This window comes from Saccopteryx leptura, chromosome 1 (assembly GCF_036850995.1).
Source record: "Saccopteryx leptura isolate mSacLep1 chromosome 1, mSacLep1_pri_phased_curated, whole genome shotgun sequence".
Classification (NCBI taxonomy): domain Eukaryota; kingdom Metazoa; phylum Chordata; class Mammalia; order Chiroptera; family Emballonuridae; genus Saccopteryx; species Saccopteryx leptura.
Genome location: NC_089503.1, coordinates 45,496,089 through 45,513,584, shown reverse-complemented (window position 1 = coordinate 45,513,584; position 17,496 = coordinate 45,496,089). Strand labels below are relative to the sequence as shown.

The 17,496-nt window shown below is 38.5% G+C and overlaps 1 protein-coding gene across 1 annotated transcript; it reads right to left on the bottom strand.

Annotated features, from left to right (window-relative positions):
• Positions 1-1,034: 1,034 nt before the first annotated feature.
• PSMA1 (proteasome 20S subunit alpha 1) lies at positions 1,035-13,766 on the bottom strand. The gene is made up of 10 exons (XM_066360567.1): positions 13,664-13,766; positions 12,077-12,121; positions 11,739-11,840; positions 11,516-11,619; positions 8,559-8,647; positions 7,891-7,961; positions 7,645-7,774; positions 6,458-6,537; positions 2,389-2,499; positions 1,035-1,404 (listed from the first exon to the last, which is right to left on the bottom strand). Exons 1-10 carry the CDS (start codon positions 13,664-13,666, stop codon positions 1,348-1,350), a joined length of 792 nt encoding a protein of 263 aa, XP_066216664.1. The 5' UTR covers positions 13,667-13,766; the 3' UTR covers positions 1,035-1,347.
• Between the last annotated feature and the right edge of the window lie 3,730 nt (positions 13,767-17,496).

The window sequence follows — 17,496 nt, the reverse complement described above, 5'->3', positions numbered from 1 at the left end:
TTAGTATACATAGTATTTTTACATAAATTCTCTGATTTAATCTTCAAAATATACTGCTCACAAAAATTAAGGGATATTTCAAAATAAATGTGAAGTGATAAAATATCTCCTAATTTTTGTAAGCAGTATAATTCTCCAAAGTATTTCCTTAAAATAGGGCTTAATAACTTGCCCCAAACCAATAATACCTAATCAGCAAAGTTGGGTCCAAAAACCAAGCTCTCTATCTACAAGGGAACTAACTGCTCCTCTCCAGAAAGATATGAATCTTAGAAAATAACCCCTCTAGGCTTCTTAGCAGCAAAATTTTAGATTGGTTTGGCTTTTCAAATTATATTTCCTCTAATTTCACTTTGCATGATCTAAGGTAAGAACTGTTCTGCCCTATCTTGGTGCACAACTCACAGGAATAATAGAAGGCAGCCTAAACATTATGCCAGAGTGTGGCTGGGCAAGGTAAGTGGAAATGACAGTTTCAGATTAAAATTTTCCCTTTTGTTATTTTTGCAAAAGTTCCCTAGGATGAGACCAGAGCTATCATTATTGCCATCTGCTGGTTGAAAGAAAAACCATTCATAAGTTAATATTTTGAATCAAATCTCCATGAATTCTCATGCAGCCCAGTCCATACATTGGGAAATTGGTATAAGGCTGTGATAGATAAGAGGTATTATTTTTTTCCCACCACTAAAAATAAGAAAGTTTATGTGACAAGTGTTGCAAATGACCAGTTGTAATCTCATACTACTATGTATATAGTTGAAGATACTTGAAAACTTATTTGGAGGTTCTAGTAGAAGAACACAGCTACTCATATACCCTTGACCAAAGAACTGTCCTCTCCTTTATTGGGGAAGGTTGTTCTCTTGGAGCACGCAGCTTTGGGAGGGACACAAAAGGAGTGGTGAGGAAGGGGACACCTGCCCCGCCAGCCAGATCAGCCAAATCAACCCTGGCGATCAATGGGATGACAGATGTTGCAGCCAGATCACCCTCACATCCTAGCTGAAGATACTTAGAAAACAAAAACCCAATACACCAGCAGATGAAACAATTTTATTTCACAGTTGTCTTTAAAACCACAAAGACACTATGTTCTTCATATAAAAACATTGGTACAGATAACTATACTTTCTAGAAAATGATTATACAGACCCTCTCAAAGAAAAATGCATCCCATTATATGGTTTGAGTGAAGTTGCTTGGAAAAAACTCACGTCTGGACTGACTCCTAAAACAAACCACTCCACCACTGCAGCTGTTAGTTCAAAGTGTAGATCAGTGTCATCAGCACGTGTTCCTGCATTCTTACACAGTTGATAACACACATAGACTGGGGGGTAACCCTTAATGCTCCATAGGTTCATCAGCCTTTTCCGCAGGTTCATCAGCAGGCTGTGCAGGCTTAAGAAAGGAAGAAAAAAAAAAGTGCAATATTACACCAGTTTATCATATTTTGTCTTGCTCAAGAATAAAAGGCCTTCCAACAGCAGTTTAAAAAATGCAAATCTTGCTCCTCCAAAAACCAACAATATCCCTTTCAAATTGAAAAGAAATTCATGCTGTAGAACAAATTCCTGTACAGGAATTCCTTATTTCCAATCACACAGATATCATATAAGCATTTATAAATTGTAAATGTATATTCTAAATACTCAATATAAAAGACCACTATTTAACCTGATATTCACCAACACTTTTTGATCCTTTCTCAGTATTTGTGAAGAGCCACCTTAGTTTTCAAAACTGGTCCCAGTGAGTTTTTCTTACTCCCCACTTCTGTGGACTCCTGGCTGTCCCTATGACTTCTTTTAGCCAATGAGATGTGCCAAAGTGATGCTGTGCTAGTCCTGCGCCTCAGCCTTAAGAATGCCCGACAGCTTTCATTTCTGAGCTTTTGAACTTTTGCAAGCTCTGAGCTGCTACCCTGTTAGAGACCCTTGTGAAAGAGAGGCCTTAAGACTACAAGGCAGACACCTAGTCATCCTAGCAGAGGTCCCAGTCTTCTAATTACCCCTCTAAGATACCTAGGAAGTGTGACTGAAGAGCACATGTGAGTAAAGCCATGTTGGATGTTCTAGCCCTACCCCTCAACTGACTGTAGTGCTTTAGAGACTGAAGTGAGACCAGCAAAAGAACCATCTTAGCTGAGCCTCGGTCAACCCACAGAATTGTGAGAAGTATCAAATATAATCAACACTTTTTGTGTTTACAGAGATCACTGCCCAATCAGTATTTTACGTTACTCAGCCTAGTTTTCCTACTGCTATTTGAATTATGAGCTTATCTCAGTAGTTAGAAGACAAAAATGGTAGATTTATACAGTTGTGGTAGGAACAGCAGTTTACCATAAAATTAAAGCCTCTTGTGTTATGATTAGTTATATACCTGTGCCTTTCTCTGTGGCCTTTCTTCAAGACCTTCCAGGAATGGAGATACATCATCATCATCATAAATTGTAAACTCCAAGTCTTTACCAACAATTCCGATGGAAACATTCTGAGGGGGAAAAAAGGTAAAGAGAAAAAAAGGTTGAAAATCACATGATAAAATATTGAGGGGAAGAAAAGCAGAATAAAAATTTATATAGCACTTGAAAAAGACTTAACTAGTAAGCCCTTGTAATTTGCATATTTAAATACTCACTTTTGATAATCATGAGTAAGCCCTAAGGTCTATGTCATCTAGAAAATTTGCAAATTGGCTGACAACAGGAAAGTGCTGCAGACAAGTGTGAGGGAACAAGCCACTCACAACTATGCTCTACATGGAAAAATTACAGGGCAGTACTGTACTTAAAATGTTCACTGAATGCTAACCAGGGCAAAATAGCTCCTGTAAAATTAAAATTTTAGTGAAAATTTTAGGCATAAAAATATAGTTCATTTTCTATGATTCAGTAAAAATATGGAATCAGGAACCAGGTACCTGAGCAAACTTTTCCAAATTATAAATGTCAACAGTCAACTAAATAGCCAACTTTTAAAAGAAAGTCATCTTGGAAGGATGGCATTTTAAGTATTTTAAACAAATTTAAAATGTTTTAATGTATTATCCTAATTTTTAAAAAAGAATATTATTTTTATAACAGGAAAATTTGTTTAGAAAAGATTATGCAGACTATAAAGTTTTCACATACATATAAAATAACTATCTAACCACTATAACAAAATGCTGATGAATCTCACTTTAATTAATGATTATTAACTTCAAGAAAGCCCTTAATGGTTCCTGCACTGTACCCCAGGTTTCTATATCATTCCATCTCCCTTCTCCTGGACCATTCTCCTTGCAGTCGAAAACCCTGCTATTTCACTGAGAAAATAAAAGCAAAATCTTGCTCTAGTTAACTGTATGGCTTATTCACTCACCCCCTTTAGATCTTTTCCTCAAAATCCACTTTCTTTTTTTTTTTCTTTATTATGTGAGAAGAGAACATTTATAAGCTCCCAGTCTCCACTCTTTCCTGTATCTGTATCCCCATGCACTTTCTCCTTGCCTATTACTGTGAATGAATCAACCAATTTATTCTGTAAGGCCTACCTTTCCAACTGTTTCCTGTTCAAAGAAATTGACAGGTTTTCTCATATTTCTCCTACATATATGTTTTCTCTTATACTGGTTTATTGTCATGGAGCAGACATGCTGTAGTATTTCCCACTTTATAAAAACCAAAGTAACAATCCTCTATTTTTTCTCTTCCAGCTACCACCCCATTTCTCTAGACCCACAACAGAAAATATCCTTCAAAGAGCTGTCCACCAATTCCTCTTCTCCCATTCTCTCCTGATCCCATTCCTATCAAGCTCTTGCCCCACCATTCCATTAAGATTGTCTACTCAAGTCCACAGGGACACAATGCAATCTAATGGCTAATTCCCAATCTACATCTTCCTTGATCTATTAACAAGTTTTTATTTTCTCCTCCTTGAAATAGTTTCTTCATTTGCTTTTAAGGATGCCTTATTTTCCAAGTTTTCCTCCTACCTCTTCCCTGGCCATCTTTCTGTCCTTTTTGGTAATACCTCCTCACTACCCAATCTCTAAAGCAGGGGTCCCCAAACTTTTTACACAGGGGGCCAGTTCACTGTCCCTCAGACCGTTGGAGGGCCAGACTATAAAAAAAACTATGAACAAATCCCTATGTACACTGCACATCTTATTTTAAAGTAAAAAAACAAAACGGGAACAAATACAATATTTAAAATAAAGAACAAGTAAATTTAAATCAACAAACTGACCAGTATTTCAATGGGAACTATGCTCCTCTCACTGACCAATGAAAGAGGTGCCCCTTCCGGAAGTGCGGCGGGGGCCGGATAAATGGCCTCAGGGGGCCGCATGCGGCCCGCGGGCCGTAGTTTGGGGACCCCTGCTCTAAAGGGTAGAATGTTCTTGCCCAGTCTTCAAACCTCCTGTCTAACCATTCAATTCCTTTAACAATCTCATCCAGTCCAGTCTCTGAAAGCCATTTTCTATATGATGATGCCAAAATTTGTGACTCTAGGCTAGACCATTCTCCACCAAACTCCATGGGGTGTTTATGTGATAAGTGCTTACTCTATATCATTAAGTGGACAAACAACAGGCATTTCAAATGTTCTATGTCCTAAAATTACTCCCTGACTTTCTTTCACAACTTCTTTCTCAAAACCTATTCCTCCCACTATCTTATTCATCTCAGCAAATGATAAATCTCTTTCGTTTATCAGGCCAAAAACTTTGAAGACATCCGCCCCCTTCACATTCTCACAACCAAATTACTAGCAAACGTTTTTGGCTTTAATTTCAAAATATACCCAGAACTGAACCCTTTCTCATCATCTTCAACTCTGCTCTAATCCACCACAATCTCTCACTTAAATTACTGTTAACAGTCTTAAAACTATTTCAACCCATGCTTCTACTATAATCACTCAAAATGGCAACCAGAGTGACTCTTTTAAAAACTAAATCAAATCATGGTATCCTTCTGCTCAAACTGTAACAGCCCACTCAGAGTAAAATCCAAAGTACCTACAATGGTTTATATGGCATACACCATCTGGACTCCATCTCTTCTCTGACTTTCCTTTTTTGTGACAGAGATAGAGATAGGGACAGATAGAAACAGACAGACAGGAAGGGAGATGAGAAGCATCAATTCTTCACTGCAGGACCCTAGTTGTTCATTCATTGCTTTCTCATATGTGCCTTGATCAGGGGGCTACAGCAGAGTGACCAGTTGCTAGCAACCTTGGGCTCAAACCATTGACCCTATGCTCAAGCTGGTGAGCCTGTGCTCATGCTGGTGACCTCGGGGTTTTGAACCTGGGTCCTCTGCATCCCAGTCTGATGCTCTATCCACTGCGCCACTGCCTCATCAGGCTCTTTTCTTCTTGATTACTAACTTCAACACTACTTACCTCCATGCCTCAAATTATAGAAACATTCTGGATCCAAAGTCCTTGCACTTGCATTCCCTGGAATAATCTTGCTCTAGTTAACTGTATGGCTTATTCACTCACCCCCTTTAGATCTTTTCCTCAAAATCCACTTTCTTTTTTTTTCTTTATTACATGAGAGGCGGGGAGGCAGAGAGACAGACTCCTGCATGTGCCCAATCAGGATACACCCAGCAAGCCCCTACCCAGGCCACTCTGTGCCCATCTGGGGCTACTGCTCCATTGCTTGGCAACTAAGCTATTTTTTTTTTTTTTAGAGCCTGAGATGAGGCCAATAAGCCATCCTCAGTGCCCGGGGCCAACTTTGCTGAAACCATTCAAGCCATGGCTGTGGGGGTGAGAGGAGAGAAGGGCGGGGCTGGAGAAGCAGATGGTCGCTTCTCCTGTGTGCCCTGACTGGGAATCAAACCTGGTACTTCCACATGCCAGGTGGACACTCGATTACTGAGCCAACCAGCCAGGGCCCAGATTGTTCTCTCTGAGTGAGGCCATCCTTGACTCCTATTTTAAATTATACCCACCATATCGCCTTCCTACATTCAATTGGTCACTTGCCTCTTAACCTGTTTTGTTTCTACAGCACTTATCGATATCTAGTATACTACATAATTTACTTATGCATACATTCTCTATCTGCCCCCACTTTGATATATGTATCACAAAGGACAAGATGTTTACTATGTTCACTATATTCTCGATGCTTAGTGCCTACATGTGGTAGGTGCTTAATATGTAAGTATATCTGTTAACTGAAATAATATGAAGACACTCCTCTCTGACAAAGAAATAAAGAACATTTTTATATCAAACCAAGTGGTTTTATACTAAAAAAAAAAAGGTTCAAAAATCATTTCAAAACCAGATAACTTAGTGAATAGCTTCAAGAGAAAGAATGAACCAAGGTAACCATCTCTTAAATTAAAGACTATAAGCATACACTCAGTATTACTTACATTTATGCAATAAATAATTAAACTGTAATGTTAATATTTACAACTGAGAAACATATTTACCTTTGTAGTTAGGTCCTGTTCTGCAGGAAGTGTCTCTCTTAAAGCACGCAGACCATGCTTAACCAATTCATTCAAATTGCCTATATATAATAAATGAACAATTATTTCCATCTACATACTTGGCATATTTGTTGGATATGTACACTGAAATCATAGTGTTAGTCGCATACTAAACACGTCACAATAAAAACAAACAAAAGTTTAAATGTTTAGCCGTATAATCTAATAATAACGTCGCTTATTGTTTTATTTATTAAGAGGATACATGATTTTTGTTACTAAATTTGACTTTTCCTTATGCTAAGTTAAATCAAAATCCTGATTCACAAATGATAAAGTTCAAAGTTTTGTGGAATGTATTCTATGGAATGCTAGTCACTGTCTTTGCCCTTTATAAAAGGAGTCTCCAGCCCTTTTTATGTGGCCAGTATTACTCTCACACAAAAACTAGACAGAGGCATTTCAAGAAAAAACCATAGTTCAATTTGACTTATGCATATAGACACAAAAAAAACCTCAACAAAATACCAGCAAACTAAATCCAGCAACATTTATGTTTACATAAACATTTAAACATATCATTTATATTATACAAGATGACTAAGAGGGATTTCTCCCAGGAATGCAAAGGGTTTAACATTCCAAGGCAGTGAGTGCAATACACCACAGTAGAATGAAAGGGGAAGAAAATCCACATCACCTCAATAAATGATTTTAAAAGTATGTTAAAATCCAGAGCCCTTGCAAAAGCAGAGCACTTGAAAACCTGCCTTATCATCACATCTTATATCTTTTACCTTTTTTCCCAAGCTATACTTAGTTTTCACTTGTTTATGGACTACTTAATGCAGAAATGTCTGTGTGGCTAAAAGTAGGAATAGAATCACAGAACACTGAGGTTTAAACAGTAGCTACTATAGTGTTTCTCAGCTCTGTCTGGGGCACACTTTGAATCAATAAAATCAAGAGTCTTCAAGGTGGGGAACACATATTTGTATTTGAAAAAGTCTACTGTGAATTAAACTACTGTGGTAGTTAGAAAGGGTGAAAACTAGCATGTGTAACAAAGATAATAAACACTTAATTTTTTTAAAAACTCTTCCTGTAACTTGTAGTTTTTCTTCATTTAGGATACTGTGCTAATTCACAATATAAAGACTAGAGGGGGCAAAAAAAAAATCACTTACACTCCATAAATTCAGACATATGTCTCTCTAAGTAAGTACGAGCTGATTGAGAACGGGCTCCAATGGACATAGCTCTGCAGTCAAAATAGTTAGCAGATGGACAAGTTTGGAAAATGTGAGGACCCATATCCTACAAATAGGAAAAACAAACAAATACTTAATTCTTGACTTTGGTTGAACTAAAATTGGAAAATTTGTAGTCAGCTTTAAAAAACCATTATTATAAAAAACATTCTATGAACTTACATCATAACCAGCAATAAGCAGCCCAACACCGTATGGTCTTCGACCGTATCTTTGGGTTGGTATCTGGGTCTCTTGAATTAGTTAAAGAGCCTGTTCTAACCAGGAATAAAGTTTTATCTTTATTTTCAAATTAAACACTATTAACAAAGAACTTTTATTTCTTAATAGTTGCATAATCCACCATAGGAAGAAAAAAAAAATAAAACAGAGCAGTTCTTTGATCTAATATTAAAAAATATTTAAGTATCCACCAAACCCAAGAATCAGTGCTAACAAAATGTTTTCCTCCCATGCAGAGAACCTCATTTGTTTTGGATATAAGCAGTCAAAAAATTTTGGGACATCTAGAACCACCAATAAAAAACTTTAAATCTCTTCTAAAAGTGATGCGTGGTTGTTTTCCTAAAATTGAACTTATCTATGTCTGCAAAATATCCATTGCTAATGAGGGCTGATGAAAGAGCAAACCAATTCCTTATCTTAGAACCCATTCTTCCATGATAAAAGTTACAACTCTCCACCCAAATTTTAAACATTCTTTTATTGAAAAGTAACTAAGCTTCTTCCCAAATCTTACCTATGTTTATATTACCACATTCCTATTAACATAAAATTAAGTATCAAAATCCTTTAAGTTCATGTTCAAAATGTTAACAGAAAAAGGATACTGCTTCCAATTAGAGCTACAAGACGAGACACAGGAAGAGGTCGGTCAAATACAAATCTGGAATCCAAACACTCCTGGCGCATAAAATTACTGAAACAGAAACAAGGAAGTTGTAATTAGTAATTTCAAATCACAGTTTTTCAAATCTAAATAAGGTAGTTTGATTTCTTTTTGCTTTTATTCAGACAGTTACATGGATTACATTCATATAAGGAACCAGGAAGATGTAGAAGGATGCATTTTTGTACCAAACTCTGAGGCGGGGGAGGGAGTAAGGGGAGGTGACATGATTTTTTTTTAAATGAATATTCCTTTAGAAAACCTTTGTCTCACAGCACTTTACAGAATAAAGGCTGAGCAAGAGATACCACCAATAAAGAGCATTCTTTCTTTTATCCTTCTCACTATCAACAAGATTGTCTTGAATTCTAGGTCTTGAGCCTGCAAAAAGGGTAACTACTCTGGTTTTTTTTTGTTTGTTTGTTTTTTGTTTTGTATTTTTCTGAAGCTGGAAACGGGGAGAGACAGTCAGACAGACTCCCGCATGCGACCAGAGCCACTCTAGCGCCTGGGGCTGAGGCCAAGGAGCCATCCCCAGCGCCCGGGCCATCTTTGCTCCAATGGAGCCTTGGCTGCGGGAGGGGAAGAGAGAGACAGAGAGGAAGGAGGGGGGGGGGTGGAGAAGCAAATGGGCGCTTCTCCTATGTGCCCTGGCCAGGAATCGAACCCGGGTCCCCCGCATGCCAGGCTGACGCTCTACTGCTGAGCCAACCGGCCAGGGCCTGGTTTTTTTCTTGAGAGCTGACTAAAATTTCCCCAAGAGAGCAATGGCAGGAAATACAATCCATACTACGACCATTGCTACATGTTCTTGCCAATGAATGCTGCTTCTATCAATAAGTAGTACTCTAGTGGAGATACTGAACTCAAGACTATTGAATCTCATTGTTAAACTTGACAAGATTCAAACAAGTCTGACACTGGAGAAAAGGGAATTCATGCCTAATGATTAAAACCAAGAGGATAAACAGATACCTGCATTTCTTCTGCATAGCTTTGTCCAATTTATGTGTATGTCACATCTGATGATTAAATGTTGATTGTAGGAACCAAACTGTTTACCACTTTTATTTAAGTCCACTTCCCAAGGCTGTCTAAAACTGCAATGCTCTGATATTGTAGGTACTAATCACATGTGACTAAGCACCTAAAAAGTGTCTAGTCTAAATATTGAGACATATCATTAAGTGAAAAATACACATGAAATCTCAAAGACTTAGTATAAAAAAGTTTAAAATGTCTCAATAGTTTTTATATTATTATATGTTGACATGACAATTTTTTAGATAGACTGGGTTAATAAAATGTTTGACAGTGCGATATATTTTACATTTCAAGAGTGACATATCAATAATGCTGTCACTATACTGCTGACCTAAGAGAGCAGAGGTTCACTGGATATCTTGAAATTTTTAAACATTAGCATTACTATTCCCCTCAGTGGTTATATTCTTTCTTCTCTAATTAAGTCACAGACATAAAGAGATTAGTTTTGGCTTATTAATCCCCCTAACCCAATACATACAAACCCAATAAATACACTCACATATTACCTGAAGGCACTGTTAAAGGCTCTAAATATTAGCTATTTAACAATAACCTTGAAAAAGTAACACTAAAAAAAATCCAGAGTTCTAATAACTAGCCCAATCTCAGATACTAAGTGATAAAGGTGGGAATAAACTCAATCTGCATGACTGCAAAGTCCTGGCTCTTCATTTACAGAACACCTCTCAACTAGAAATAATCTCTCATCTGGACGTCCACAGAAATCTATCTATTACTTTCTACTTCTTCTTTTCTTCTTCTTCTTTTTCCAAGTGAGAGGAGGGGAGATAGAGACAGACTCCTGCATGTGCCCTGACTGGGATCTACCTGCCAACCCGTCTGCTGTCGATGCTCCGCCCATCTGGGTCATGCTGGCAACCGCTATTTCTAGCGCCTGAGGTGGAGGCTTCACAGAGCCATCCTCTGTGCCCAGGGCCGATGTGCTTGAACCAACAGAGCCATGGCTGTGAGAGGAGGGGAGGGGGAAGCAGGAGAGAGAGAGAGAGAGAAGGGGGAAGGGGAGGAGTGGAGAAGCAGATGGTCGCTTCTCCTGTGTGCTCTATCAGCAATTAAACCTGGGACAGCCACATGCCAGACCAACACTACCACTGAGCCAACCGGCCAGGGCTTATTACTCTCCACTTTCTACCTTGTATTATAAATACACTACTAGATTTTTAGATTCTAGAAGAACTATGTCTGAATAACCTTTGTATTTATGTATGTATGTCTGTATCCAGAATTAAGCTCTGCAAAAAATAAATGCTTAATAAATTCTGGTGTATTAAAGAAATCAAGTGTAGCTTTGCTATTTCTTAGAAACCAGACAAAAGTCGTCAAGCTCTTCTTAGACTGAACATTGTCCCCAACAACATACACTGAGTTAACAAGTACAGTATCACATTATTCAGTGATTTCTCAAAAGTATTAGTATGCTTAATTAGATGTGTTACTATTATAGGAACCAAGAAATGGAATACTTAATATGAGCCCAAATCCACTAAGGCAGTGGTCGGCAAACTCATTAATCAACAAAGCCAAATATCAACAGTACAATGATTGAAATGTCTTTTGAAAACCAAACTTTTTAAACTTAAACTATATAGGTAGGTACATTCCTTATCGAGGTAGCGCCTGCACGTGGTATTTTGTGGAAGAACCACACTCAAGGGGCCAAAGAGCTGCATGTGGCTCGCAAGCCACAGTTTGCTGACCAGGGCACTAAGGTATTCACTATCTTAACTTATAAACACTCTGGTAGAGAACATATTTTATCTGGATCTTTCCTAGAAATTAAATCAAATATAAACCCAAAGGAATTTTTTTTTCACTTTTAATGTTTATACTCACCACAACAGTCTAGCATCGGCAGTAAGTCCCGCAATGGAGATACCAATATGGTTGTCAACGTGGAGAATTTTTTTCTGATGAGCTGCAAGCTCTGACTGTGCTCTCTAAATAGAGACATTACAAGACATAAAAACAAGTTTATAATTTTATTATCTATACAATGAAACTTATGTTTGATAGTTCTTTTATTAAAGAAGGGAGATACACTTACTACTTTACTTACCTTCAATGCAACCAACACTGCATGGGTTTTTGATTTCAGACCAACTGTGGCTGAACCTTGTTTGACAGCTTCCATTGCATACTCAATTTGATGAATCCTGCCCTAAAGAAAAAAAAAAAACTTATCAATTTAAAATTAGAGTTCCCAAATCTCAGGTGAGCATATTCAAATCTCAAATTTTTTAAACCAGGAAAATTACTTTAATGATGAATTTAGGTTCCAGGAATGTCTAAAGTGATTCTAATCCATTTTCTCACAACCTATATGCTCCTAAGTATGTAAACATACTGCAAGCACCAAAAGCCAGTTCACAGAAATAGAATAAAACCTTATTTTACCTGAGGGCTCCAAACAGTGACATCATTGTCATACTGGTTGCGAAACTGAAAGTAAAAGAAAAAAGACCTATTTGTATAATAATATTACAGATCCCAACTCTTAATTAGCCGTATCATTAAAAAAATGTTTTCCCATTTGTTCCCATTCAACAATAACACAATGCTGTTAATACGACAACGTTGTAAGGTTACTATGTTAATACAACAACGTTGTAAGGTTACTACTATACGTACTCCCTTGTAAGCTAATTCTACACATACCATGAGCTAGTGGGGGGAGGGAGGAAGCAGATCTATATAAACTGCTCACAAAAATTAGGTGATATGAAATGAATATGAAGTGATAAAATATTCCCTAATTTTTGTGAGCAGTGTAGATGGGACCTATCTTCCCAACTTCCAATTCTACCAACGGTCATAGTACTCCTTTTTGGGGTCAGTCAATTACTTAAGTTCATTCAGTGTCAACTTGATTTCCTGTCGTTGCTTGCGCACTTCCTTTATACCATGCCCTACTAGTCAAATGCATTCCTTTTTAATTTTACTTTTTTTAGAGAAACACTGATTTGTTATTTCACTTATTTATGCATTTATTGGTTGATTCTTGTATGTGCCCGGACCAGGATCAAACCGGCAACATTGGCTATCAAGAGGATACCAACTGATCTACTCCACCAGGGCAAAAGCATCCCTTTTTTAAAAACTAGCTCAAATGTTTGTCTCTTGAAGGTCCTCCACCTTTTCTTCCAAAATTCTTACAACACACGCTCCCACCAGTTCTTTACCTGCATATCCCTTTCTTCCTTATATTATGATCAGGGACATGTCTGATTTATCTTTGAACCGTCACTACACGTAAAACAGCGCCTTGTACACACTGACATTCATATTGAATGAATAAACACAAAAATGTCCTCAGGTAGTTAAAGGTGGACACAAATAGCTATAGCGACAGAACAATTACTGCTTTAATTACGATATTAAAGCAAATCTACCAGAACAGTACTTGGGAGAATCATCGCGGAGGTGAGAATGCTGAGTAGTGGAAGCCCTGAGACCTGTGTTGTAATCCTGATAACATCGCTTCTCCTCTCAGCCGTGGTTTATTCCTCTGTAAGACTACGTGACTGGACAAAGCGACCGAAAAGGGACTTTTCTGGTCAAATTCAAGGGAAAAGGGAAATGAAATGGACCCAGCAGGAAAATAAATGCATGCGGTCCAGAAACCCAAATCGTGGGGTGAAGTCCGCAAGGGCAGCACAGGGAGGCCACCAAGTCAAGCCCCAATTTTCTTCTCCCTCTCCTCCCACACAGAGCACGTAGTGCTCGGAATCTGATACACTGAAAGAGAAGTGGAGTGGCGAACGCGGTTAGTTCACGGAAGAGTGAGTTAGTGTCTAAGGCCTGGCAGAAAGTGAAACATCCCGGAGAAAGGGCCAGGCCGGAGATGCTGAATCACTGCCCGAACCTACGGTCTCCAAGCCCCGTGGCCCTGGGCCGCCCTAAGGAGGACAGGGGACGCTGCTCGTCATCTGCCAGTCGGCCGACCTCTACCCCAACCCTGCTTCGGTTTGGAATTCAACGCACCATGGTTCCAACGCGGCTGTCGCCTTCTGTAGAGCTAGCAGCGGATCGAGGAGTGCGGCCGAAACTACCGCTCGGCGATCTACACGGAAGTCTGGGGGATTGCGCCGGCAGAGGCGCAGAGCAGAGAAGTCTATTCCAGAGATATCGATAGGCTTCCGCCGCTTCCCGGTCCTTCCAGCCCTCCGCCCCGCAGAAGTGGGCGGGGCCTCAGGAAAAGGTGGGACAGAGATTGGCGGGAAACCCTGGGCCAGGAATGCTCCGCGGTCCCTGAGAGCTCTGGGGCGGCTACTTACCAAGTTGTAGTGTTGTAGGGTACCAAAGGCTACATAATTAATAATGATATTTTGGGAAGCTTAAAGAACATTTTATTAATTTGAGCTACGCGTGCAGAGAGATTTTGTGAATGTGATTTTTGTACTTGTGAGATTAACACCAGTTTAGGGTGGCCGATGGCATTGTGTTGTGAATGCAGAGGGGAAGGAGATTTGGATTCTCTGACCTCCCCCCCACACTGGTGAGGAAGCCAGTGAATAGCTAGCCAGGAACAGGAAGAGAAAAGATTAAATTAAACCTTTTCTTATATTGATGGACCATTTACAGGCATTTTGTCCCCATGGAAACTACCCCTCCCCTCCTGAAAGCTTGTAGTTAATGTATATATCTCTGAACAAAGAAGTGTCAGGTGAACACTAGAAAATATAGGAATATCTTTTAATATGTAGAGTGACATTTTTTACTATTATGTTACCTTGTAAGTTTTAATGTGTAGAAATGTTTTTATGAATCCTATAGACAAATGTTATAAACTTGCTAATAATGCATTGTGTCCCACCCCCCACCCCCAATTCATCCTTTTCCCAAACCTGTATAGGTGAAAACAAAGGTTACAAGCTTGTGCCGTGATGTCAGGCTTTTCCCCTGCCCATGTATTAATATAATTAAGGGTTTATAACCAGCCCCTAGAATATTAATGACACACATGATTTGGGACTGCTGCCCCATGTACACTATATGTGGCTTGCATATTTAATAAATTTCCTCCTTTAATAAAACTCTTCAAAACTCATCTGGACTTGGTGTCTCTACGAAAACCCGCGGAATTGAGGATTGGGTACTTTACAACATTAGTTCTTGTATCTTCTGATTTACCTGTGTGTTGCAGATACCCTCCAGTTTCTCACTGGTCTGCCTGGGCACACCTGAAATCCCTGGAGAAGGCAGCTGCGACTAGGAGTGGTGGAGTGTGCAGTTCAACCTCTTATTAAACATCCACAGAGATTTGGGGTTTGCGTGATTGAAAAGAGCAAGACTGCCACACGAAAAGCCACAAAAGAATGGTCCCTCTGCTGTGTGTCAACCATACTCTTCCTCGAGTATGTTGTTTGTTTGCATGCTTTTCTTTCTACATTGGGGTCCAAAAGGAGAACACATCTGTCAAGGCTCTGTTGTCATTGATCATTCCACATCATCATTATTGGTTTTCTCCCACCAGAATTTGAACTCTTTAAGTGCATTCATGTCTTTCTGTGTCCTCAAACCCAGCCATGATGCCTGATTGATTAGGCACTGAAGAAAAAAATGGACATTTTCTTCTGAAATACATATTTTCTCTTTTGAAAGCATCTTTTAATCCCCAGATGAAATAGTTTAGGACAGCTCTGCAAACAGTTGCCAACCTAACAACTACCAACTGCCAAAGATGACTTATTTCTTTGTAGTGAAGAAAGGATGAGTACCTAGACTCAGGTAAGAGTTGAATGGATTCTTCAGGATCTGAGTTTGCATATGAAGTAACAGATTCAGATCACTTAAGTGATTTGCTCAAGTTCAGGACAATTTAGTATCACTCTTTTTAAACCCTTTCACAATTATATTTTAGACATTTTTCCAAGTTAAACATTTTTCATATTAAACACAGCTCCCTAGTATTCTGCCTTATGAACATATATTTTATATCCCCAAGTCCCTATTTTTTAATAATTAGATACCCCTTCTCTGAAGCAACTCTTTTATGACCTGATTGATACACTTTTTTGTATACATCTGTGTTCCCTTCCTTAGAATAAATTTATAAGAAGTAAATTGCAGGGTTAAATGAAATGGATATTTTAAAGACTTTTGATAAAAAGTGCTAACTTGCTTTCCAGAAATGTTTTTATTTTCTGAAAGTAGTATATGCGTGCCCTCTGCCTTAAATTCAACAATACTAGTTATTTTGTAAAATCACTGTTAAGTTAGTGGATTAAATTAACAGACTTAAATTAACAGAGTGTTCTGTTTTGTTTCTCCAGCACCTAGCACAATGCCTAGCACATACCATATTTCCCATGTGTAAGACACTCCCATGTATAAGATGCACCTTAATTAGGGGGCCCGAAATTTGAAAGAAAATGTATTACATAAAGTTATTAAACTCAAGTTTTATTCATCATAAAAGTCATACAACTCCTCATCACTGTCAAAACTCCCATCCATTAGCTTGTCTTCATCTGTGTCTGATGACGAATCACTGTCTTCAACGAGTGCAAAAACAAGCGTGAAAAAGCAGGAAAGGCAAATAAAAAACAAAAATCTGTAACCACTGTATAAAACACACCTGTTTTTAGATCCCAAATTTTTTCGGGGGAAAAGGATGCATCTTATACAGGGGAAAATATGGTACTAAGTGTTAATAAATATTATTGAATGAATACTACACTTAAAAAGTTATGGCCATCTGCCTGACCAGGTGGTGGCACAGTGGATAGAGTGTCGGACTGGGATGCGGAAGGACCCAGGTTCGAGACCTGGAGGTCGCCAGCTTGAGTGCGGGCTCATCTGGTTTGAGCAAAGCTCACCAGCTTGGACCCAAGGTCGCTGGCTCGAGCAAGGGGTTACTCGGTCTGCTGAAGGCCCTTGGTCAAGGCACATATGAGAAAGCTATCAATGAACAACTAAGTTGTTGCAACGAGAAACTAATGATTGATGCTTCTCATCTCTCTCTGTTCCTGTCTGTCTGTCCCTATCTATCTCTCTCTCTGTCTCTGTAAAAAAAAAAAAAAAAGTTATGGCCATCTTTTCATATCCATAACTAATGATCTATATTATTTTCAGCAGATGACTAGTATTCCTTTTGTGGAAATACATTAATTTACTTAATTATTGATAAACAATTAGATTATTTCCAAGTCTCTGCTATTGTAAAAATACTATAATAAATGTTCTTATCTATATATTGCATAGTAGCAACGACTGATGTCCAAAACTTTGTGTTTCCAGTACTTTTCCAGTAGAAATCTTTAACTTTGGAAATACTTATAGTAAAATCATAGAATTGCTTGCACTTTGATGTCACCATGCTGGATATTCTCTGTTCCCCAATGTATCTACTTCACCCTTTATGGATTACAGCAGCTAGGTCCCTTCCTCTCTGGCTTCTGACTGAACTCAGCTTATGGAAGGTATTAGCAGGAGATCAAAAGGCTGTAGGAGATGGATTGTTTGTTACCCCTTCTCCCTTTGTGTTGGTGCCAAGTTAGCAGCGGTACTGTGTCATCTCTTGCTGTTTCCCTGCCCACATTCTGATTATACTCCTTTCAGTTGCCCCTTTTGAATGTGCCATCTGTTTCTTGCTGGTACCCTGACTATTACAGTAATATTTAAAATTTTTACAGGGTGCAGGAGGTATACAATACCTTTTTTTCCAATATGAGAAAAAATCTGTTATCTAGTTTAGTGTATATTATACTTCTAGGAACAATATAATAGATCTAAAACAACTGAAAAGTAGAACCTAAGATTATGAAGTATGCCCTCTTCTGTTTTCTAACTGCTCAGATATATAAGAAAGAGGT

Coding starts and splice junctions, on each gene's coding strand:
- PSMA1 (XM_066360567.1), bottom strand. Junction 7,962..8,558: donor TGTAGCTCTAATTGGAAGCA/GTATCCTTTTTC, acceptor AACTAATTCAAG/AGACCCAGATACCAACCCAA. Junction 6,538..7,644: donor TATGTCTGAATTTATGGAGT/GTAAGTGATTTT, acceptor TATTATATATAG/GCAATTTGAATGAATTGGTT.